The sequence below is a fragment of the Leucoraja erinacea genome, chromosome 12, assembly GCF_028641065.1.
Source record: "Leucoraja erinacea ecotype New England chromosome 12, Leri_hhj_1, whole genome shotgun sequence".
In the NCBI taxonomy this organism is placed as follows: domain Eukaryota; kingdom Metazoa; phylum Chordata; class Chondrichthyes; order Rajiformes; family Rajidae; genus Leucoraja; species Leucoraja erinaceus.
Window position 1 is genome coordinate 33924281 of NC_073388.1, and position 25123 is coordinate 33949403.

The 25123-nt window shown below is 43.3% G+C and overlaps 1 protein-coding gene across 2 annotated transcripts in view; it reads right to left on the minus strand.

Moving 5' to 3' along the window:
• Positions 1-25123, minus strand: part of pcdh19 (protocadherin 19) — a 158334-nt gene that overhangs the window by 26165 nt on the left and 107046 nt on the right. Inside the window, exons 2-3 of one of the 2 annotated variants that reach the window (XM_055643901.1) lie at positions 17031-17089; positions 9130-9299 (exon numbers count right to left, since the gene is read on the minus strand). In XM_055643901.1, coding sequence (XP_055499876.1) covers positions 9130-9299; positions 17031-17089 — 229 coding nt within the window. Of the gene's footprint in view, positions 1-9129; positions 9303-17030; positions 17090-25123 lie in introns of both variants that reach the window. The other variant, XM_055643900.1, reaches the window with a different exon arrangement.

The window sequence follows — 25123 nt, forward strand, 5'->3', positions numbered from 1 at the left end:
CTAAGAAAAGAATTATCGATTTCAGTAACCAGAAAAATAAAAGGAAGAAAATTAAAAAGAATTGAAGAGAATGTGAAAAGTTGGCTAGATTTATGCTGAGACTTAATGAAGTGTTAACCAGATCATAGTTATTGGTCATACAATGACAGATGAATAAACATTCAAAGAGAACTACAACAAAAGACAAGACTTCATGGTTGCTGTTTGGAAAAGGATTAATAGGGAGTTTAAAATTGCATTCTACAGTCATGGCAGAGCAGCAACAAATATTCATATAACATTTCAAAATGTTGCAAATAAACACAATTTGATACAGCCGCATATGGAGAAATCAGGATTCATAAACAAAGAGGTGGGATTTGAGCACAACCTTGACGAAGGAAAGGCGGGTAAAGAGTCCAAGAGGAGCAGGGAAAATGAATATTATTTAAAGGAACGATTAAAGAATGGGAGTAAAAGACATGAAAATCTGTTAAAAATAAACGTTACAAAAAACATTAGGAAGAAATTCTATGAAAGACTGCTTGGAATATTTTTTTCAGAAAGTGTATAATTATCCTTGTTGTTCAGTACAATTTTACATTTGGCAATATCTGTAGATCAGTAAATTTTACCCTGTACACCCATGTCTAAATCATTTGATTTTTATCAAGGACAGTAGTATTCTCCACGGTGACCCCTGAGAAATTACAATGAACAACGTTGTAACATCTGAAATGGCTATTATTTACCACTGTTTTCTCCCTCCCTGAATTATGTGTGGTTACCATGACAAAATATGATTGCACTGCTTACATGCAACATTTGAATCAAGCAGTTTTGGTGACGAATTGGTATATTGATAGGATCGTATAACAGTAAATTTTACCCAAACTTAAACAGATTCAGTCAGAAACTGAAACATATCCTGTTTTCGTGCATGCATTTCACTGTTAACCAGTTGCAGTCCTGCACATTTTACACACAGCCTGGATTTCCTAACCATCCACTTCATTTGAGTGATGTGTGAAACAGACAGAATATCTACTGTGCCTAACCAGTTAAAACCAATAATATTTCATGAGACATGGCTTGGTGGAGCTGTAGAAAGCACTAGTGAAATCAAGAATACATTAGTGGAGTAAAGAATACTCAGACAGGTACATGGATAGGAAAAGTTTAGAGGGAATGGGTAAACATGGGCAAATGGGTAGGCTTCGGTGAGATTTTTGCCAGGCATGGATGAGTTTGGCTTCTTTTTGTGCATGATAGCTGTAACCATTTGCTCAACTATATCTTAATCCCTTTGCTTTTCCACACAGACTAATGGTTCATCTTCACTCCTCTAAGTAGATCCAAAACGATTCCATACTTGTATTGATGCTGTATTTGATTCTCTGGATGTGCAGTAGAACTCATGGGCATAAAAGCAATTGTAAACTCACTGGAAAAAAAACAATGGGATAAAGTCCATGTTGTTTTACTGAAAGTAAAACATTTTTTTACATGTTTTTTGAAGGGAGCAACATGCTGCAAAATACAAGACATTTAGGCTGGTGCAGTCACAGCACATCTCTCTGAGAGTCATTGCCTGTAGTCTTCAGCGGTGTACTGACAGGTAAAACACTGCCACTGGCTGTACATAGTTCCCTATTAGCTATGACTGGAATCATGTAGAAACAGAGCAACTTCCAAAATGTTTTGTTTGGTTTATTTTTGTACAACACACAGCTGCATGTCCTTCCAGGTTAGTGCGGTGCTAATCACGATTGAGCAAAGCAACCTTGGTGTTGATATTTAATTCAATCTGAACTTATCCCAAGGCCACTGAGACTGAAGCCAGACCCGAACCACAAAAGCACTATCCAAATCAATAGTAATAGTACAAGAGGAATCCTGGCTGAGTTCCAGGCTGCTCTATTTCCGAGAAATCTGCTTTCCTCCAACTCTAACCTCTTAAGTATCCTTGACTTCTTATGCCTCATTATTGGAGAATGTGCCTACAGATGTCTAAACCCCAGAGTTTATTATTCCTTAGATAGCTCCATCCCTTTACAATGCTGCTTAAAACCACCCCTAAACTAATGGATATGATTGTGCTTTGACAAGCCACCCCGTGCACTTGCTCTCCATGTTGTTCCCCCTGTCCACAATTACATTTTGCCACAGGTTAAATTAGCTGAGACTTGTTGCTGCAGTGGACCTACAAACAGACCGCAAGCAATGACTAGACCTCAGGGAGTGGATCCAGAGGTCTTGCTACTAGGCCACTCCAATGACCCTTTTGACAGCTTACTGCTTTAAAAAGCATTTGAATGTTTTTTATATATCTGATGATCTAATACATTTAAAACAGTATAAAGGAATTAAATAATTTAAGAAAACAACTTTAGAAAGGAGAAAAATAATTTAACTTAAAACACATTTGAAGTGTTCAAATTATTTAAAAATGTTAAGATTAAATAAAATAAGGAGAATAATACACCTCTGCAATCAAAAATGTTCAGCCAATTCAAATGACACAGACCACATTACAAACGACAGCCATAACTAGGATACAGGTAAGGTGCCGGATGTAAAAGTGCATCCAACCTTTCAGCTCAGAACATTTGCGCTGTGCCTCCAGGTAATGCAATGTCCAACGGCAGAGTGGGAGGTTAGATATGCCGGCACCAGCCTTCAGCTTGTCTTTGACATCTGCATCGTATTGCAGAGGCACAAAGCTCAGTGGTGAGCTCTGAGGAGACAGCAAACAGGTCTCCACAGAGCTGCTGGCATGTTTGAGCCAATGCACATTTCCTTGACCTGTTTTTTCTCTTTGATTGTTCTAGGGCATTTTATTATACTAAGAGCAAGTTGGTGCAGCTGTTGATGCCTTTAGGGCCTGTCCCACTTGGGCGACCTAATCCGCGAGTTTGCCCTCGACTCATACTCGCAGCATGTTCGACACAAGGTCGTAGGAGGTCATCGTAACTCTCCTTCATGCTCGAGAGTGGTCTCCGCGTACTTGAGGCCTCAGCTAGGTTGCGGCGTTTTTTTCAATATGTTAAAAAATGCCCGCGAGTAAAAAAAGGTCGCCATGGAAAAAATCAATACTTTTTTAAACTCGTAGCTTTAGTCGTAGTAGTAGCATGGTAGTCGTAGGTAATCGAGGGTAGTCGAAGGTTGTCGTAGATAGTCTTCATCATAGTCGAAGGGGGGGTCGAAGGAGATCCGAGGAAGTCGTCTTCACTATCCACCATTCGGTGTCCAATTTTCCTGAAGTTAGTCGTATCTAGTCGAAGCTGGTCTTCAACATAGTCGAAGAAGGTCTTCAACATAGTCGAAGGAGGTCTTCAACATAGTCGAAGGAGGTCTTCAACATGTCATTTTTTCAAACTCTTCTAAACTCGCCAATTAGGTCGCCCAAGTGGGATAGCCCCTTGAGCCTTCCAAGTCCAAAAACTTAAGTGTGTAGGAAGGAACTGCAGATGCAGATTTACACCGAAGATGGACACAAAATGCTGGAGTAACTGAATGGAACAGGCAACATCTCTGGATAGAAGGAATGGGTGATGTTTTGTGTTGAGATGAAACGTCACCCATTCCTTCTCTCCAGAGATGCTGCCTGGTCCAAAAACTCAAGTCAAGATTGATAGTAATTCATTTGTCATTTACCTGTTTATCTAACTGGAATCCCGTAATTTAGGTGAGATTTGATTTCTGGCCCAAATAACATGGGTAGTTTTGTTGTTGCCACTGCATTTGTGACCTTGGCCATTCATTGTTAATGGTTATACTATGTGAGGTTATTCGTAATATCTCACCAGTGACTGTGACTTGCTTAATTTAAGGAATTTTAATATTTCCCAGTGAGTTTCTTTATTCCTGCGAAGAATTAGATGATCCCACCCTGGGGATTCACTGTCAGCATGGTGCTTAGACTCGACAAATTTGAATTTCAATTCAAATTCTACTTCTAAAGATAGCGTTAGTGATTTCTGCTAGCTGAGATATGGCAAAGAAAACAGCTGAAGATCAGTTAAAGGAGATGATATCCCTCATGAGTAGCTTATTTCAGATATTTGCTTTATAATGCTCTAATCTCTTGTACCACGATGACTTGGTCATGACGTCCACTGCCTTGTGTGTGAAATAATCCAATGACACCAAGGTGGTTCCAGTTGATTTTTAATTAAGATTCAAGATTCAAGATACATTTAATTGTCACATGTGCCAGATGGCACAGTGAAATGAAATTCCCATACAGCCATACAATAAAAAAAAAATAAAGAACACGCACTATAGAATTTGACATAAAACATCCCCACACAGCAGAATCAGTTTCCCACTGTGTGGGAAGGCACCAAAGTCAGTCTCTTCCTCCACTGTTCCTCGTGGTCACTGTTCCTGTTCCCCAAGCCCTCCGCAGTTGCAGCTACGGGCGGCCCGATGTCCAGGACCTCTTGCCGGGGTGATACAAGTCCGACATCGGGGCGGCGGGACGTCCTCAGCAGCGTGGACACAGAGTCGGCCCCCTCCTACCGGAGTCGGCGGCTCCCAAAGTCCGTAGGCCGTGCCGGGTGGAGACTTCTGCTGGCGGCCCTCTGCAAGGCGCCCCAGGACTCCACGATGACGGTCAGCGCCGCCCGCGTTGGAAGCTCTCTGCACCAGAGCTCTACGATGTTGGAGCAGCGGCCCAATGCTCCGGAGCTCCAAACGGCGACCCAGGTAAGTATCGCCCGCTCCGCGGTGACTCCAGCACTGCGCCGCCGCTGTAGCAGCCCTGGTCTGGTTCCCGGTCCTCGACAGGAAAGGCCACTCCGATCCAGCTGGTAGGCCCCGAGGTGGGGGGCGAGGACGCGACTCGGAGAAATAGTCGCGTCCCCGCCAGGAAGAGACGGGGAAACGGTTTCCCCCTTACCCTGCCCCCCTCCCCCACATAGACAAGTTAAAATTTTCCACAACACAACACTTTAGACTAAAAATAAAAAAAAGATTGAATAACAAAAGACAGGCTAGGCTGTAGGTAGAGGCTGCTGCCAGTGCAGCGCCCCTAGAGGAATATATAGTGAGGAGGTTATAATGACGTCCATGCATTCGGAGGCAAATCCAGGTTGTAGAAATGAACACTAGTTTTGTCTTGCTGCCCAAGTCCTGAAATCTAAACCTATATAAAAATGACCTGTTAATGGTTGCAGGGGAGATTTTACTGGCATGTTGCCCGAGATAGAATGTTTAAGCTATAAGATACTGGAGAGGTGTTTGTTTTCCTTGGTGTGAAGGAGGTCGAGAGGAGACCTGATACGAGTTACAACATCATGAGAGCTTAGATAGAGTGGATAGGGAGCAACCTTTCACCATAACGGAGATGTCTAAAACCAGAGGGAATAGGTTTAAGGTGAGGAGTATGAAGGCTAAGGGCCTGTCCCACTGACATGACCTTTCAGCGACAGTCTTCGACCTTCAAGCTCGAGGGCACTTGCCTGAAAAACCTCGAGCTGGATCGACCGACCGCACACACAAACACATCGCAAAGGCGGGGTCCAGGGAAAGCGGGGGAGCGCTGTCTGAAATTCACACCCACGATAAAGAGGAAGGTAAAAGACGGCTGCACAGTGAGTGCGCGGGGGGGGGGGGGAGGGGGGGAAAAGGGGGGGAAAGGAGGAAGACACTTTTAAGAAGTCAGACAACGTTTAATAAAGTTTAACGGCCACTTTACATTACGGTTTTCCTTAGTCCTGAAAACTCCAATGAGCCAATTAAAATGCCCGGCCAGCGAAGGAGGTTGCCTATGGCTGCCCTCAACTGCCTGTAACTACATAGCGACCCCACTCCACTGTACTACGAGTTCAAAAGAACCAAGCCAACCAATTTTTACTGAAAACATATCCGCGGCCTAGCTGAGGTCGCAAGTAGGCGGGAACTTCCCTCGAGCATGAAGGAGAGTTCCAGTGACCTCATGGGACATCCTAGGACCACGTGTCGTCCATGTTGTGAGTTTGAGTCGAGGGCAAACTCTTCTAAACTCGCAGATTAGGTCGCCGCAGTGGGACAGCCCCTTTAGAGAGGTAATGAAGATATATCTTTTCACCCAGAAGGTGATTGCAATCTGGAGCACAGTGTCTGAGAAGGTGGTGTGGGCAAGTACTCTCACACAGTTGAAAAGTTTCAGGATGAGCACTTCATTCGTCAAGGTGTAAAATGGGTGCTTGATGCCAGCATGGATATTGTGGGCCAAAGAGCCTGTTTCTGTGCTGCATGATGCAATTACACTAATTGCGATCTCTTTGTTTGAGCGTTTGCATGTTAGCCTCCAGTATATATACATGTGGGATTTTCAACCTTTCACTGGTGCTCTGATTATACTAACTAAATGGCTCTTTGTGGCTTTGTTGCAACATGACAGATCTTTGAAGAGAGAGAAATGCCATGAAAATGAGTCAGATAAACATTTTTATTTAGTAGTATTACGAGATGGGAGGGCAGCACTGGCACTGAAAACTAGCTTTAATTGGATCACAAATTTTGCAGATATAAGAAATAATTTTGTTTAATGGATCTGGCAGGCATGCAAGCTGCACATGTGAGGCATCCTCAGGAATGTGATCAGGAAGAGGCACTGCCAGGTGTCAGAGCTGGAAGCTTCCAGTGTTTAAGAAGGAACTGCAGATGCTTTCAGTAATGGATCCACAGAAAAGCACAGCTCAAATTGAGGATGAGTAACATACTCAGGCTATTGACCATCGGCCATATCATAGAATATCACAGCACAGAAGGGGACCATTTGGATAATTTGCACAAGAGCACCTTTTTAAACGCATTGAACAATTATTGTCATCGCACTTTCTCTATAATCCTGTAAATACATATCCAATTCAATACTGGATGTAGCTGCTGAATCTATCAACACACTCTCAGATAGAGCAACCAGACAAAAACAACCCTGAAAAATATGTCCCATTTCGTCTTTGATTATTTTGCTTTTTAATTTAAATCCACCATCGTCCACTTATTTCTTCAACTCATCAGTGAAAAGAGTTTCCCCGTGTTACATTCCCCAAATTACCTAGATTTTAATTTCTGGTTGTATATCTTTTCTTGTCCTTTATTGTCTGATACAGAACATTTGCAGTTTCTCAAGTACATTCTCTAGTCCCACACATTCGTTATCATGCCTGTAACTGCCTCTGCTAACATTCCAAGGCCTTGCCGTCCTTTATAAATCCTCTAAAATTCAAACTTACTCGTGAAAGTAGAATGTTAGGCAATTACAATTGAAATGATACATTCACGAGTAAGCTTGAATTTTAGAGGATTTATAATGATATTCTTAATATTAAATGAAAATGACATACACAATAAAATTGAAAATAGTTTTATATCTGCTTAAAAATTTAAGCAAATGTAATAATTTTTTTAATAAAAAAGATATTTCAATTTCCATAAGCAAAATCGCCGGACAAGTCAACTATAACATTGACCCCACCACAGTTATTCTGGTCTCATCCCGTCAAGCATCTTGATGCACATCCTGTACAGAGTACAACAAAATCTGCTTAACTTTCACTACTCCATTGAGTGAGCTGGGATCTATTTCCATTTAATGGTACAGCATTTACACAGCTTTCACCTTGTATTAAACAATGCTGTATCTCAAAAAATCTGTGGGCAGGAGGACATAAAATGAAGAATTGCACTCGGTTCACTATTTTAACCTCAATAACATTTCTCCTAACTTTTTGTAATGCACTGAACACCTCTGTCCGTCAATAAATTGCCAGCTCAGATTAACAAAGCTAAAGTACTTTCAGAATACCTCCCTTCTTTGTGAGCTCTGTCACCAATGCCAAGAGTCATCATGTAAGCATCCATCATGTATCACAAGTATCCATTTGGTGTCACAAGTAATGTTACCATGAGCACAGAGTGATGTACTGGGTTAATAGCTGGCTCTCCCTCCTAACACCACGAGGCCAGCAACATTTGGTTAAGGAGTCAGCAAATCAAAGAGAAGACACAGTGCCACCCTCCTACTAGTATCAACCTTCTTCTTGCTTATGGCGTGCACAGCCTAAAGTTGTAGGACAACTTGTTCTATTTGATCTTATTTGATTGTGCATGCCAGGTTGATTGCATCATTGCAAGAGGGCGGACCACGTGAAGGCTGCAAGGCTGCAATCTCCCACCCCCTGATATCAATGAGTAAATCAAAGAAGGAGCACAGCTAGTGTTACCCAAATGCACGGTGACACAGTGATAGAATTGCTGCCTCACAGTGCCAGAGACCTTGGTTCGATCCTCACTATGCTACTGTCTGTATGGAGTTTGTTCGTTCTCCCATGATCTGCATAGGTTTTCTCCGGAATCTCCGGATTTCTCCCACACTGCAAAGACTTACAGGTTTGTAGGCTAATTGGCTTGGTAAAATTGAAAATTGTTCCTTGTGTGGTGTGCGGGGATCACTGGTCGGCGCGGACTCGGTGGGCTGAAGAGCCTGATTCCACGCTGTATCTCTAAACGAAACTTAAACTCACGAGAACAAATATGAAAATCTAATGGCAAGGATTTCTTGGCAACTAAGGCACCACTGATTCAGTGATATTCACCGTTAAAATGTACACACTGTATCCAAATGAAATTATAATAAACTATTTCATGAGAGAAACAGCAAAAACAGGCGTCTTATGAAATAGTTATCGTTTCAAACAACAAAATAACAAGAATATTGTGTGACTTGGAAACCATCACTTAAAACAAAAGATGGATTAATGCATTAAAGTTTTGAATGTAAAAATTGGTTTTAAATGATTCCCAACAAAATTGTTGATTTGAATTTGAAGAACATGATAAGCATGCTGTGAAATGCATTAGCAGTTGATATGCAAAGTTGTCTAATTTGAATAATCTGTTGATTCAAATTTGAAAATTGCAAAGAATGCCTCGTGTGACAATATTACTTAATTTGAACCAATACATAATTCAACATTTGAAGCTCGAATTAGCTGAATTAATTAGTAATTTCGTATATACGAGCCAACATCATAATTAGTTTCAATAGCCATTTTACAATTTGGAATTGATCTAACAAATTGACTATGCAATATATAACGCCATTGGTCTCATCAGACCTTTATTAAGATCTTAGTTGCATTATTGTAATCATCTTACCTTGTTCAGGAACCTGGGAACCGGTAGAATTGAGAGTTGTATTCAATACTTCATTGATAGCCGTGTCACAGCACAGACCCCTGTGTGCATCGTGTTCGCTGTCAGTCTGGTCACTCTCCTCATGTCCGCTGTCCTTGAGACTGTTCCTCTCCAGGTCCTTGAATGTGGAACTACTGAAGCGTGAAGCAATACTGATTTATTGTCATGCCTAGCAGTATCAGATAATGCTCTCCTTATGGAAAAGAAATGTATTCCAATACATATTGCTTCACATTGAAGTCCATCAAAATTATATTGCCAGATATTACATTTTGTTTCAAAATATATCAAAGTGGTTATATCACTTTACTCCACCCCCTCCTCCACCCTCAACCTCATAAAGGATGCAAAGCAAATTTAGTTGTAGATTTCCATTACAATTCTTTCCTTTTCTGCCTCTGTTGAAATTGCCCTTTCTGTATTTCTGACAAATTCTTGTCAATTTCAGCTCAATACTGCTTTCTCAGAATTGTTCATCGAGTGACCTCTTATGTACCTGAGCTGGTTTGAATTGAAACCCACTGTTGCTGGATTATTGCTGCATGATATCGATTACATTTAAATAGAAAAAAATGGTAATTTAGAAAACAAATCTTTTAATTTACTTTATTTTCATATCAAATTGTTTAGAAACAGGGATGCTTCCAGATTGAAAGTAACAAAAATGCCACATTCTTGTATTATTTTGTTGTATACTTGTACTCTAGTACATTAAGAAAAGGCAATTTTCTTTTACCAACAGGGTCCACAAAGAAGGGTCGATTCTGAGTACGTGCTTTTTAGGGAGGCAGGAATGTAAGACGCTATGGGTATACTCAGCCCATTAATTCCTTTCTTAATAATGACAACTTTCCCTATCTATTCCCTAATGCAATTCCTAATTCAATTTCACATGAAGTAATTTTTGGCTAGCAATGTACTATGTAGTTGTTCGATCTTTCCTCGTTGTAATTTGTTAATGGGAGATTAATCACGAGATGGCCAAATTTGAAGTTGGAGAATGCGGGTGAACCTGTCAGATATTGAGCGGGTTGTGTTAGGAGCTGTATAAATCAGCCACTTGTTGAGTTACACATCTAATTTTATGTTACATTAATTCAAATTGACTGATAGGTAACTGGAAGCGAGCAAGGATTTTGCCTGAAATCTCTGTAATTTAAGAAAGTGCCCGGGAACCTGAGGACTTTGCGATACATATTACCACCCAGGGGCATCTGATTCACCTTACACCAGGGGGCCAGTCATAGGCATCTGACATCGGAGAAACATTTGTAATCATCAGATGCCCGGGAACTGATTGTGGTCATCTAATGTCAGGGGAATAGGGAGGAGGTCCATTGGCCATCTGTGGGCATATAATGCCGAGGAACAATCTGTGCTCATTTGACCCGGGGGATTGCTGAGGTCTGTGTGAGACTGTGTGGCCACCCATGGCTATCTGATATCAGAGGTGCATCCAAGGGGATCTATCGTTGCAGGAAGATCCATAGTCGTCTGATGTCAGGAGACTACCTCTGGTCTTATGACACTGGGCTGTTGCCTGACATCCATGGAGCATCTATAGCCATCTGATATTGGGAAAGAGGGGCAAGCTGCCAGAGGAGGTGATAAAGCCTGGTACAAAGCCTGGTACATGGGTAGAAAAGAGAGTGATATGGGCCAAATGCAGGAAAATGGGATCAGTGAGGCTAGGCATTTTATCCAGCATTAACGAGTCAGACTGAAGGGTCTGTTTCCATGCAGTACAGCTCCATGACTCTCTCGATGCTTGATGACATGGTAGTCTGAGAATAAGGAAAACGTATTTAATGCTATTGGAGTGAAATCAGCAGCTTAACTAATGCTATTTATTTCATAGCTGATGTAATTCAGAATCTTGGTATTTAATCCTTGTGTAGAATTGAGATCCTTTATTGTCTGTGCATTTGTGCAAAACCACATGCAGCACACAGTGATGGAAATAGCCGAAGGATTTCATAGTTCTATCTATCCACACATTTTGCAGAAAGAAATTACAGCTGCATGAGAAAGCAGACAGTTAATTACATTAAACTGAGATTCAGAAAAAGTCCCAGTTGACTAGCAACGACATTTTGATGTCCAAGTGCTCAGGAAAGATTCCAGCACCAAAATAAATGATACGACTCATTACGGGCTTTATTTTATTTTAGTATATTCAGAGAACGTTCTGATTTCAATAATGTTCAGAGCTGGTTTTCTCTGCACAGTATTAAAATGGGCATTATCATTCTGCGTAGAAAATTTGGGAGAGATTAAGCCATAATTGGCAGCAGCACATCCAAAAATTCCTTCACATTCAACATAGAAATTATGATACTGGAAGAAAGCAAATTTGCTCCTTCTATTAAAAAAAATGTATTCTTTTTGAATGTTATTACTTTAAACATTGCCTAGTATAAAATAAATTATTGAGGGACAGACCGGGGGTGAGATGAAGCATGTCATGCTCCTCTCCTTATTTAATAACAAACGTAGCTAATGATCCTACATTATACTGTGGTATGGAGGCACACACCCTATTAAATCTCAACTTTAATTCTATCATGTCTTTAATCGCCCTATCTAGATATCAGCAAATGGCCTTAGTAACCATGCACCATTTCATGGCAGTACGGTAATCTCACACATGCATGAGAGTTTTGTTCAGAGGCTGAGAACCAAGTTGTGCTTGTCTGCACGTTCAAACAGCTCACTCCCTGGACTTGCTTATTAGAAATAGTGAGTTACAAAAGATCTGTCACTTCAAATGGAGCTGGACTCGCTGCAACAAGAAGCAGAGAGTAGGAAGACACAACTGGGAATGGAAAGACATTTGAAAAAGCTGTTAAAATGTTGGGATTGGTGAAAATGATTTGCGTGTATGTGATGCCAAACCACTGTTGAATTTATACCTTTTAATGAAACGAGCTGCACAAATGATTTCCCAAAAGGATGGAAGGGTGTAAGTGAGCTGTCACTTTTATTACTTGTGCCATGGAGGTTAAGATAACAGAGGATATTTCAATACCCTGCAACTTTGTGGGATGCAACTGCTTCTTTCTTTCTCCAAAACTATTTGCATTTATTATTGATGCATGTCTCTGCGTACAGTATATTAACATGTGGAAAGAATGAACAAATAGCATCTAAAGGTTGTTTATCCTCCATCGTTTTAAATATTTATTGTAATTGAAGACCATTATTATAGTCCACTGCTGTGGACAGAGCATAGTCATATATTTTCATTAACTGGAGCTATGAACCCAATTTAAAACAGCAAAACTGTACCATTTATCTTAAATAAACATTTTTTTCTTTAAGACATAGTAAAGGACCTGACATCAATATCTACAGATCTAATCATTTTTGCTTTCCTTTGGTTCCAAGTTGTATGTATTATATTGATGAAAGGTCATGTCATCCTGACTTGACTCCCAACTTCCCTGCTGCTAAAAGATCAGATCATCAGTTGACATGGAGTTCATACAAAGCAGTCTAAATCTCCTTCCCCTATTCCCGACAACAATACTCATCAGTTTCATCTGAACATATGCAAACCACAAGACCACCAGTGTTTAAAATTCAATGTTCTCTAGTCCATGCTGCAGGGAATTGGTATCTAGTTCCACCATTAGCAAGAAGAGAATGTTGGTTCATGTGTATGTCTTATGTAACATATCAGCATCATCAGATGGAGTGTGGGTCTTTACGGCAGAAATGTCACTATTTATTTCACAATCTATTTGTTAAAAAGCAATGGGTTTGGTCTGATCAAATGATAATGTCAGGATTTCCATCGACTAAAGATCCATAAAAAGGAAAAAAAAGCATGGGTCAAGTAAGATTGTCAGAAGGAAATTGATCGAATGAGAGTACAGGTGGCAAAGTGGCACAGCTAGTACAGCCTCTGCCTCGCGGTGCCAGAGACCTGGGTTCAATCTACCTGTGTGGAGTTATTCCAGTGAACATGAGTACTTCCACTGAGTCCTCCAGCTAACCAAAGAAGACTGTTCAAGAAGGCACTGCAGATGCTGGAGTATCGAAGGTAGACAAGATTGCTGGGGAAACTCAGCGGGTGCGGCAGCATCTATGGAGCAAAGGAAATAGGCAACGTTCGGGCCAAAACCCTTCTTCAGACTTTTAATATAGTTGGGTCCGTTGCAGGTCTGGGTGAGTGCGGCCCGAAGTTTCGGGAAAGTCAATGCTGGTGCCGGAGCATCGCAGTGATCTGAGTGACCGGAAGAGAATTTTTGGGTATGGCGGTAGATAGCCAGTCGGTATCGATAGTCCGGCTTAGGTCCGAACTGGGAGGTAGGGAACTGGAGCTGGAAGCCATGAGGTACGAGATGGAGGTGCAGGCAAGTCCCGAGGAAGCAAATGTGGCTGTGGTATCGGGTCTGGGTTAGGATGTGGTCGTAGAGTTGGAGGGAAGGGGGAATCACAGGGGGGGGGCATTCAGAGAGGAGGTTGTAAAACTGTCTTCGGATGGAGGAGGAGAACTTCTTCAAAGTAGGCATACCTTGAGGAGATAATTTTGAGGCAAAGTAGGCATACCTTGAGGAGCTCCACATATGCTGCCTCATCCGCTGAGCTTCTCCAGCAGTCTTGTCTACTTTCGATTCTCCAGCATCTGCAGTTCCTTCTTGAACATTTTATCTACTCCAATGCGATATCTCCTCAAGGTATGCCTACTTTGAAGATGTTCTCCTCCTCCCTCTGAAGACAGTTTTACAACCTCCTCTCTGACTGCCCCCCCTCTGTGATTTTCCCCTTCCCTCCAACTCTACGACCACATCCTAACCCAGACCTGATACAACAGCCACATTTGCTTCCTCGGGACTTGCCTGCGCCTCCATCTCGTACCTCATGGCTTCCAGTTCCAGTTCCCTACCTCCCAGTTCGGACCTAAGCCGGACTATCGATACCGACTGGCTATCTGCCGCCATACACAACAATTCTCCTTCCGAGCACTGAGATCTACTCTCGCTGCAATGCTCCGGCACCAGCAGGACCTCGCATTGATTCTTCCGAAACTTCGGGCCTCACTCACCCAGACCTGCAAAGAACCCCAACTATATTAAAAGTCTGAAGAAGGGTTTCGGCCCAAATCGTTGCCTATTTCCTTCGCTCCATAGATGCTGCCGCACCCGCTGAGTTTCTCCAGCAATCTTGTCAACTAAAGAAGATTGTTAGGTTAATTGTTCCTCATGTGTAAGTGAGTAGTGGAATCTGTAGAGAGTTGTTGAGAATGTCGGGAAAATAATACAAATGGGATTAATGTAGGGTTAGTGAAAATACATGGTTAGTGTAGATAGAATCAGTGAGCTGACGGGCTTGTATCCATACTACTGTTTTCTATAATTCTGGGTCAAGGTAGGACATGTCAAAGCAGAACACAAGGCATTTGATAAGGTTCCACATAGAAGATTAGTGGACAAAATTAGGGCACATGGTATTGGGGGTAGAGTGCTGACATGGATAGAAAATTGGTTGGCAGACAGGAAACAGTAGGGATTAACAGGTCCCTTTCAGAATGGCAGGCAGTGACTAGTGGGGTACCGCAAAGCTCAGTTCTGGGACCGCAGCTATTTACAATATACATCAATTATTTTGATGAAGGGATTCAAAGTAACACTAGCAAATTTTCAGAAGACACAAAGCTGGGTGGCAGTGTGAACTGTGAGGAGGATGCTATGAGAATGCAGGGTGACTTGGGCAGGTTAAGTGAGTGGGAAGATGCATGGCAGGTTAATGTGGATAAATGTGAGGTTCTCCACTTTGGTAGCAAAAACAGGAAGGCACAATATTATCTAAATGGTGTCAAATTGGGAAAAGGGGAAGCACAACGGGATCTGGGGGTCCTTGTTCATCAGTCAATAAAAGTAAGCATGCAGGTACAGCAGACAGTGAAGAAAGCGAATGGCATGTTGGCCTTCATAACAAGAGGAGTTGAGTATAGGAGCAAAAAGGTCCTTCTGCAGTTGTTCAGGGCCCTAGTGAGACCAGACCTGGAGTATTGTGTGCAGTTTTGGTCCCCTAATTTGAGGAAGGACATTCTTGCTATTGAGGGAGTGCAGTTTAGGTTCACAAGGTTAATTCCCGGAATGGCGGGACTGCCATATGCTGAGAAAATGGAGCGGCTGGGCTTATATTCTCTGGAATTTAGAAGGATGATAGGAGATCATATTGAAACATATACGATTATTAAGGGTTTGGACACGCTAGAGCCAGGAAACATGTTCCCGATGTCGGGGGAGTCCAGAACCAGAGGCCATAGTTTAAGAATAAGGGGTAAGGGATTTAGAACAGAGCTCAGGAAACACTTTTTCACACAGAGAGTTGTGAGTCTGTGGAATTCACTGCCTCAGAGGGTGATGGAGGCTGGTTCTCTGGATACTTTCAAGAGAGAGCTTGATAGTGCTCTTAAGCCGGTGTCAGGGGATTGGGGAGAAGGCAGAAGGGTATTGATTGTAGATGATCAGCCATGATCACATTGAATGCCGGTGCTGGCTCGAAGGGCCGAATGGCCTACTCCTGCACCTATTGTCTATTGGCAAGGCAAAGGTGAGGATAGGATAGGGGTTCTCGGCAGGGCACAATCAAGGCAAAGCAGGGGTAAAAACAGGGAATGGGTAATGAAGAATACTAAGTAGAGGGAAGGTTGATTCAATAAAGAACATGTGCCAAGCAAGACATGGTCCCAAGCTACAGTGGGCATGAGATTTGTGTTTCAAAGTAGGATCTTCAAAAGGTAGTGTACTGGGCACAGCGTGGATGGCAAAGTTGCGAGCATGTGCAGGACATAGCAAGGCAGCAAAGATCCTGCACCCCAACACCATTTTATTGGGATGGTCTATTTAACCACAGTGCCTATACCCGGCGTGGGGGGGGCTGCCTTTAAGGAGGGGGAAGAACAATGGACAAGGAGGTCCCGGCGTGGGGGGACTGCCGTGAGGTAAGAACAAAGGGGGAACTGGTGCGGAGGGTGGGGGGGATGAATTTGTAACTTAGTAAATGCCCTTTATGTGCGGCTATTTCCATATCAGGCAAAGAATGTCACTCTGACGTCACATGTGACAATAAAGTATTCAATTCAAAAACACTGGTTGCATGATGCCTTGGTGAAGTATCATTAATTCACCCTCCTGCTCGCTGCCCACAGCCTCCCCACAGGTTACAGAATGCAGCCAAATTGCTTGCCTGCAACTATTGGTTCCATTGATTGACCAATTGAAAGAAACAGGATTTGTTTAAATGGACTAATTCTGTTCAAGGACAAATGTTCAGGGCAAGTGGGTAGACAATTTAAAAAAGTCTAGGACAGTAAGTACCCTGAAAAAATATTTTTAATTTTAAAATATTGAATGATCTTCTGCCAACTAATTTAAATCCGCATGACTCCGTGCTTCAAGCCTGTTATTCTGTTCACCACCCTTGGATGTAATTCCCTGAGTTACACACTTTACAATTTTCCTTGCTGTCCCAACCAGATTTTACCCCATTAGCACTGGTGAAGATTGGCAGGGAGTGTTCTAATTTCTTTCTTTCAGTACATCTTCCCTATCATACTTTCTCAAACTCCCTTTCGATATGTGTTTTCTCATGGTCAGTGTCACTCGAATATCCAGACCAGAGGAAGCCTCTGTCAAAAAATATTTTTGTTCCCTTCAGGATGATGCTTCAGAATGGGTACATCTTTGAATAAGATTCAAAATTCAAACAATTTCTTCCAGATAAAGCAAAGTCATTTCTTGGAATTGTTTTTTTTCTTCGTTGAGACAACCAAAAATGTGAGAGAAATTAGCAATCAAATTCTGCAACGTCAGGATTATAGCAAAACAATAATGAAAAGTGTGACTTGCCTTTTAATAAGATGTTGTCTGCTGTTTACGTAGCTTGACTCGATGGAGTAATTTTCTGACTGAAGATAAAAAAGAGTTGCATAAAAATAATATAATTCCACTTGGAGATCATGCTTACAATCAGCTGGACATTTTAGGTCCATAGCATTCAAAGAAAATATATCCTCTTTCCTTGATGAAGCACTACAGATAAAAGTCACCTGGTGCTTAATCCCTTCAGTTCATTTTCAATGGAATGCCAGTGCGATTTTATTCTTTCAGATAAGCTCATTGTGGTCAGCAAACTTGTGGTTCATTTCTAGTGTCGGAAGAAATTTGTATGGTGAACAATGTTCGACAGTAGTTGATTTTTGCTTAGCCACTTATTGTGACATCCAAACAACTTCAGTATACACCAGCATGTCAGATGCACACTTACACAACTGGGTTTTACAAATAGAGGAATTTGGGTTTACGCTGAAAGGAGAAAGATTTAATAGGAACCAGAGGAGTAACATTTGCACACAGAGAGTGGTGGGTATATGGAACAAGTTGCCAGAGTAGGTAGTTGAGACGGGTACTATAAAAACATTTAAAAGACATTAGAGACAGGTACATGAATAGGAAAGGTTTAGAGAGATATGGGGGTACTAGTGTAGATGGGGCATCTTGGTCGGCATGGGCAAGTTGGGCAGAAGGGCCTGTTTCCCAGCTATATGAGTCTCTCAGAAAACAACCCGAAACATGAATCTATTTTCCTTACAAGCATTTCTTGACCTGGTGAACATCTATATTTTATAGCATTTATATTCTCAGCCTATTTTATGCTTTGCTTTCCTAAATATGAATCTATATTATGTTTATCTTTCTAAATATGTATTTTGATATTGATCTCTGGTGTATAATCATGGCATTCAGAAAACATATTGGAAGTAAAAATTAGAATCACAGAGTGATAAATAAAAGCATGGGGGAGGTTGGCGAAATTCATGTCCGGGATATCTAGCTCCCAGCTGAAAAAAGCTGATGCTGAGGCATTACTTCCTGCTTCACTCTCCAGGTTAAGGAGCAATTGAGTCAACGTCAGCACGAATCACATTCCTAATGATGTACAGTGCAATTGGCCAATTTGCTGAGATGGGAGTAAGATAAAGGCAACAACCAGTTATAATACACGTAACACATCACACACGTTCTGGTGAGGCATAAAGGGTTAGGAGCACTTGGACGATCTAAGCCATTCTAATTGCAGCTATGGAACGTGGCACAAAAAACTGGAGGAGGGAGAAAAGTAATGGGGAAAAGAATTAACCTGAAATATCTGTTTAATGATCGGATGTCACTTTACTGCATCCAGCAGAGATACTCATTGTCCCTGAGCTCTTCAGCAAGAATGCAAAAAGCATTCTGCAGCAAATAACTTATTTTCCCTTTGCATACATCCATTACCTTAAAGGTTTCCCCACATTCTCTTTCTTGCACATCCTCCCATTATCCATTGTGCAGTTTTTCTGCAATCATTCTGCCTCATACTCGATTTGCATATTTGCCGCTATCCTCCCCATGCACAATTGTATTCTCACTACTGTCTAGTTCAGGGATTTAAGCAGCCTTCTTTCCTAAGCTGATTTGCTGATTTTGTGATGTATCTTCTATCTTATCTATCTATCTATCTTATCTATCTATCTATCTATCTATCTATCTATCTATCTATCTATCTATCTATCTATCTATCTATCTATCTATCTATCTATCTATCTATCTATCTATCTATCTATCTACCTACCTGCCGGCGTCCGGCGTCCGTCCGGCTGGCGTCCGTCCGGCTGCCGGCCACCTTTCTTCCTTTGATTCCTTGCTACGCCGAAACCAGACGCAGAATCGCCAAGACCTTTTCAATTTTGGTAGAGATTTCACTATCCACTCCTGATTACATTTCGTCGTGTTTATGTACACATTTTTAATCAAATCCTTCTTCTCCCCCCCAAATTTCAAAAGAAAACTGCTTCTCACCCATAGAAGCAGCCCCAGCCCCAGCACCTGGTGAACGTTCCATCGTGTGATGTCACAATGCCCAATGCTCAAAGACATTGTTGCCATAAAGGGAGTACAGAGAAGGTTCACCAGACTGATTCCTGGGATGTCAGGACTTTCATATGAAGAAAGACTGGATAGACTCGGCTTGTACACGCTAGAATTTAGAAGATTGAGGGCGGATCTTATAGAAACATACACAATTCTTAAGGGGTTGGACAGGCTAGATGCAGGAAGATTGTTCCAGATGTTGGGGAAGTCCAGAACAAGGGGTCACAGTTTAAAGATAAGGGGGAAATCCTTTAGGACAGAGATGAGAAAAACATTTTTCACACAGAGAGTGGTGAATCACTGGAATTCACTGGCACAGAAGGTAGTTGAGGCCAGTTCATTGGCTATATTTAAGAGGGAGTTAGATGTGGCCCTTGTGGCTAAAGGGGTCAGGGGGTATGGAGAGAAGGCAGGTACAGGATACTGAGTTGGATGATCAGCCATGATCATATTGAATGGCGGTGCAGGCTCGAAGGGCCGAATGGCCCACTCCTGCACTTAATTTCTATGTTTCTATGTTTCCCTCTCCTCACCCCACTCCCTCTCCCACCCATCCCTCTCTCCCCCACCTCCCTTCCCTCTCTACCCACTCCCTTCCCTCTCTCCCCCCGCCCCCCTTCCCTATCCCTCTTCCACCACTCCCCCTACCCCTCCCTCCCCACTCTTCCACTTCTCTCCCCTTACCCCACCCCTCCCTCCCCCTCCCCCCCCCCCCACCCCTCTCTCTCTCCCCTCCCCTCCCCTCTCCCCCCCCCCCCCTCTCCCCTCTGTCCCTCTTCCACCACTCCCCGCTACCTCTACCCCTCCCTCCCTCCCCACTCTACCACTTCTCTCCTTTCCCCCTTCCCTCCCCCCCCTCCTCCCTCCCCATCCCTCCCCCCAGCCCCCCCCTGTCCCTCTCTACCCCATCCCCTTCCCTCTCCCCCCCCGCCCCCTTCCCCTACCCCTCTGTCCCTCTTGCATCACTCCCCCCCTACCCCTTTTTCTCCCCCTCCCCACTCTTCCACTTCTCTCCCCCCTTCCCCCTCCACTCTCCCCTCCTCACTCTTTCCCCTCTCTCCCCCCCCCCACCCCTCTCCCCCCCCTCCCTCCTCCCATCCCTCCCCCCCCCCCCCCCCCCCCTCCTCCCCCTCTCTCCCCCCCCCCCCCCCCCTCCCCCCCCCCCCCTCCTCCTCTCTTTCCCTCCCTCTCCCCCTCCTCCTCTCCCCTCCCCCCCCCCCTCCCCCCACCTGTGTGTTTGGGGGGTGGTTAATGTGAGTGTGATGCTGCAGCAGCCACCCCCCCCCCCCCCCCCCCCCCCCCAAATGCCGTTGGGGAAACAGACCCAACGAGTCTGCACTTGGTCTAGTGACTATTAAAACTCTCGTTTGTTGGCTTGTAACGGGTTCTATTTCGCGAAAATTTGTTTAAGCTGTTTGTGAATTTACTCCTCCACCCTTTGCCGTAACGGAGAAATTTGAACATATTCCTATAGAGTTTTTCCTCCTCCACATTTTGTTTTGAAAATTAGAAAATTTGGTTATTAATTTCCCTGCTTTTTGTTAGCAAAAAACATTTAAAAAAAATTCAAATCAAGCTGCTGCATGAGTCACCGTGCCATCTCACAGATGTCCAATCACAATGGATTTCATTTACCTATGATACGACATCACAATGGGACAGGTGTGGGAGATTGGAACCTTGACGTGGTCTGGTGTGCACAATCAAATAAGATCAAATAGAGCGTTGTCCTATTCCCCCTCCCTATCCACACCCTCCCCTCCTATCCTCTCCACCTCTCCCTCTTCTTCCCCCCTCCACCACTCCCACCTCCACCTCCTCTTCTCTCCCCCTTCCACGTCCTCTTCTCTCTCCCTCCCCTCTCCTTCCTCCCCCTCACCCCCCTCTCCTCTCTCTCTCTCCCCCTCTACTCTCCCTCCCTCCCCGCCCTGCCTTTCCCCCTCTCCCCTCCTCTCTTTCTCCCTCCACTCTCTCCTTTTCCTCTCTACACACCCCCCCCCCCACCTCTACCACCCTGTCTCTTCCTCCTCTCTCCCTCCCCCCCCACACACTGCCCCCTCCCCTCTACCCCTCTCCACCTCTTATTCTCCTCCCCCTCCACCCTCCCCTCTCCTCCCTCCCCTCCCCTCACCATTCTCTCACCCCCCTCCTCACCTCTCTCCTCCCCCTCTCCCCTCCCATCGCCTCCCTCCTCCACAACCTCCCCTCCTCCTCCCACCCCGCTCTCTCCCCTTCCACCCCTCCTCCTCCCCACTCTTCCCATTCTCTCCCCACTCTCCCCTATCTCTCTTTCTCCCTTCCCCATCCTCTCTCTCTCCACCCCCCCCACCACTCTCACATCCCCTCCCCCCCCACCACTCCCACCCCTACCCCTCTCTCCCCTTCCCCCCTCCCTGCTCTTTTCCACTCTCCTCCCCTATCTCTCCCCCATCTTCACCCTTCATCCCCTCCCTTTCCCCCTTCTCTCCTCACTCCCCGTCCTCTCTCTCCACCACTCTATTTCCCCCTCCTCCCCTTCCCCCTCTCTCTCCCCCATTTCTTCGCCCCTCCTCTCCCCTCTCCCCACCCTGTCTCCCCCTCCCCCCTGTGTGTATGGGAGGCGGTTCGTGTGCATGTGAAGCCGCAGCCCCCCCCCCCCCCCCCCCACGGGACCCAGCGGTCTCCCCTCCCTCCCCTCTCCCCACCCCGTCTCACCCTGCACCCCTCTTGAAGTTGCAGTGGTGGTTACAGCTATGATATTACAATAGGATCTCATTTACATAACCTGCCCAGCAGCAGTGCTCCTGCGCAGTTGGGGGTTATGGGTGAGTGGTGGAATATTGCGTTGGGGGAACGGGTTGCGTTGGGGGAACAGGTGAGTGATGGAAACGGATTGCATTGGGGGCTATGGGTGAGTGGTAGAATATTCCGTTGGGGGAACGGATTGCGTTTGGGGACCAGACCTCCCGTCTGACAGGGACCCAACGGGTCCCACTTAGTCTAGTTATATTTTAATAATGTTCTTTACTCAAACATTTTAGAATTCAGAAGAAAAGGATATCTTCAATAATGTTCAATTTTCTGCTGTACACCCATTTTATGATTGCAATGGTAATGCAATGGAGAATATTGATGTGACTATTAATACTTTGACGACCAAGCTGACCAAATGAATGGAAGAAAAGTACAAAACATTATTTTCATAACCCGAAGTATTGCATCTTTGTGGCAGACCTATTTCTTTTATTGTACACGAAAGGTTAAAATCTAGTAGCCTGACTTCCTTCAACTGAAGCATAACTATTAAAAATTGCCATGAAAATGTTGACACCAAATTCATAGAAATATGTAGCTCAGATATTATGATGAAATCATTCACCGATCTAAACTTTGCCTTTGTTTTCCTCTTCACAGATTCTGCCTGACCTGATGAATATTTCCAGTCCAACCTCTGCATTTGTCTTTGCTTTTGGATTATCCTGTTTGTATAATGACAGAGAGAAATGACCCTGCAGCATCAGTAGGATTTCCATTTCCACGTGTACCCCATGAAACTACTTCACGTTCAATGTATATTTCATTGGCATTCAGTTCCCTGTTTTCATGAGAAATGAGCCCTTCCCCATTAACTCAGTTCAACCCCACCCACCAGTTAAACATATCAGGATGTTGACTTTCCAGCATATTAATGCCACAAATGATAAATAAGAGCAAAACAGCCAAGATTGCAAAAGGAAATATACAGTATGTACCAAAGTTGAACCAACAGTGGCTGCCTTGTCATGAGGAGAAATAATACATTTGACCTTTATAAAAATATAATGTTACATTTAGCAAAGTACCTTCCTCACAAGGTAGAACATGTTATTCTGGCAGAGCCTTGGGAGTCCAACCTGTAGAAAATTCACATCAGCAGTTACTGTGCCTTTCTATCGTAATTACTGTTGCAAAGCCACACCAGAGATTTATGGCAACTTCCTGCAGTTTCTCCCTGCCTAAATCCAGTATCTTGAACTGCTTCAGTCAGCCTGTATAACAATACATGATATTATAAATCAGCTTAAGGACACCTATTTTAAACTCAATTAGGCTTTTGTTTTAAAGAAAGATAAGAAGCAGGAATATTGTGAGGCAACAATAGATGTGTGTTTAGGTCGTAAGCAATCTCTGGAATCTATTCGCTGAAGGTTTAGGGAGTGTTAAATAAATAAAGGGTATTTAAATAAGGCAGGAAGGTTCAGCAGACCGGCAGTCTCAAACTGAATTCTCAAATGAATTGGTTTAGCTCTTCCTTTAGCTCATAACTATGAATGCTTGTATGATATTTGGATCTTTAAAATTAAAATATAAACACAAAACAAAATAAATTGCTACCAACTGACCAGCATTTTACATATTAAAGGTAGACAAAAATGCTGGAGAAACTCAGCGGGTGAGGCAGCATCTATGGAGCGAAGGAATAGGCGACGTTCCGGGTCAAAGAAGGGTCTCGACCCGAAACATCGCCTATTCCTTCACTCCATAGATGCTGACTCATCCGCTGAGTTTCTCCAGCATTTTTGTCTACCTCCGATTTTTCCAGCATCTGCAGTTCTTTCATAAACATTTTACATATTAATGCCTTGTGTTGAAATAGTTATTTTTGTGCTTCCTTGGGCTGTCAACCCAGTCATGACAGTATCTTAGTTCAAATCTCAATGCATTGGCTTCCCAGAAAACAAAAGAACCAAAATGGATACATCTTTTATACAGTCAGGCAGCTTGAAGAGATAATGCCAGTGCAAAAAAGATTCCCGAAGATGTGTTTAATCCCATGTCAGATCCACCACAAACTCTTCTACATTCCATTTTTACACAGAATCACCATCCTTCCTTTAGGTCATGCATATTAATGATAGCTCCTCAGATAAACCAAGATACCTCAAACTATTTTTCAAAATTAATTCTTCCAGATAAAAAAAGTGAAATCTGTCATCACACAAATGAAAAAATATCATTCATTACACATTGTCAGAAATCTGTACACTTACATAAATCAACAAATCTAACATGTTGATATGTGCAGCGATGAACGATAGCATTTTAAAGAAACTTGGTCTGCAACAAAGCTAACTTTTTTTTCAACCTGCACTTAATGAAATACTGATCCAAAATATTATATTGGAAAAAAAATTTGCATCTTTCTTTTGTGTAATTTGATGACATAAAGTGTTCTGTGGTTGCGAAGAAACATCAGACGTTAAAACCCAGGAGCAAAAATAGGCCATCCCTAAGGCAGCATAGTGGCGCAGCTGGTAAAGCTGCTGCTTCCCAGTGCAGATCCTTGGAATCAGACTTGGGGTAGATCCTGACCTCAGGTGCTTTTGTCTGTATGGAGTGTGCATTCACTCTGTGGCCGTGCGTGTTTCTTTCGGATGCTCTGGTTTGCTCCAAAATCCCAAAGATGAGCAGGGTTGTAGGTTAATTTGCCTAATTGTGAAGGGATGATCGATTGTCAGCATGGACTCCGTGGGCCGAAGGGCCTATTTCTATGCTGTATGTCTAACCTAAGCTGAACATCCAGCCATTCATGCCTTCTCCGATCATGACTAAACGACATAATTTTCCTGCAATATCTCTCGATCGCTTGATTCCCATAACATCTTGTACAAACTCAGCGGTTAATCCTTTGCAGAGCTGGAATAAAGATTTCCAAAGATTTACCATTCAGTGAATCCATTTCTCCTCATCAGAGACCTAATGGCCATCTGCTCGTTCTTAGACTGTCATCCCTGGTTCTAGACTCCTCAACTTGGGAGAAACATCTTATCGCCTTCCACCCTTTAAGTCCTGTGAGATCACTTCCCTTTCTTCTAAACTGCAGAGAAGATCATCTCCTCATCTTTTCTCACGTGGTAAACCTGCCATCCCAGGAGGTAGTCTGGTGAATTTTCATTGATTCTCTTTATGACAAATATATCGTTTCTTCAGTGGAAAGGCCAAAACTGTGCAGAAAATTCCAGGTACAATCTCACCAAGAAGCAATATAATTGCAGCAAGATTTTGTTTCA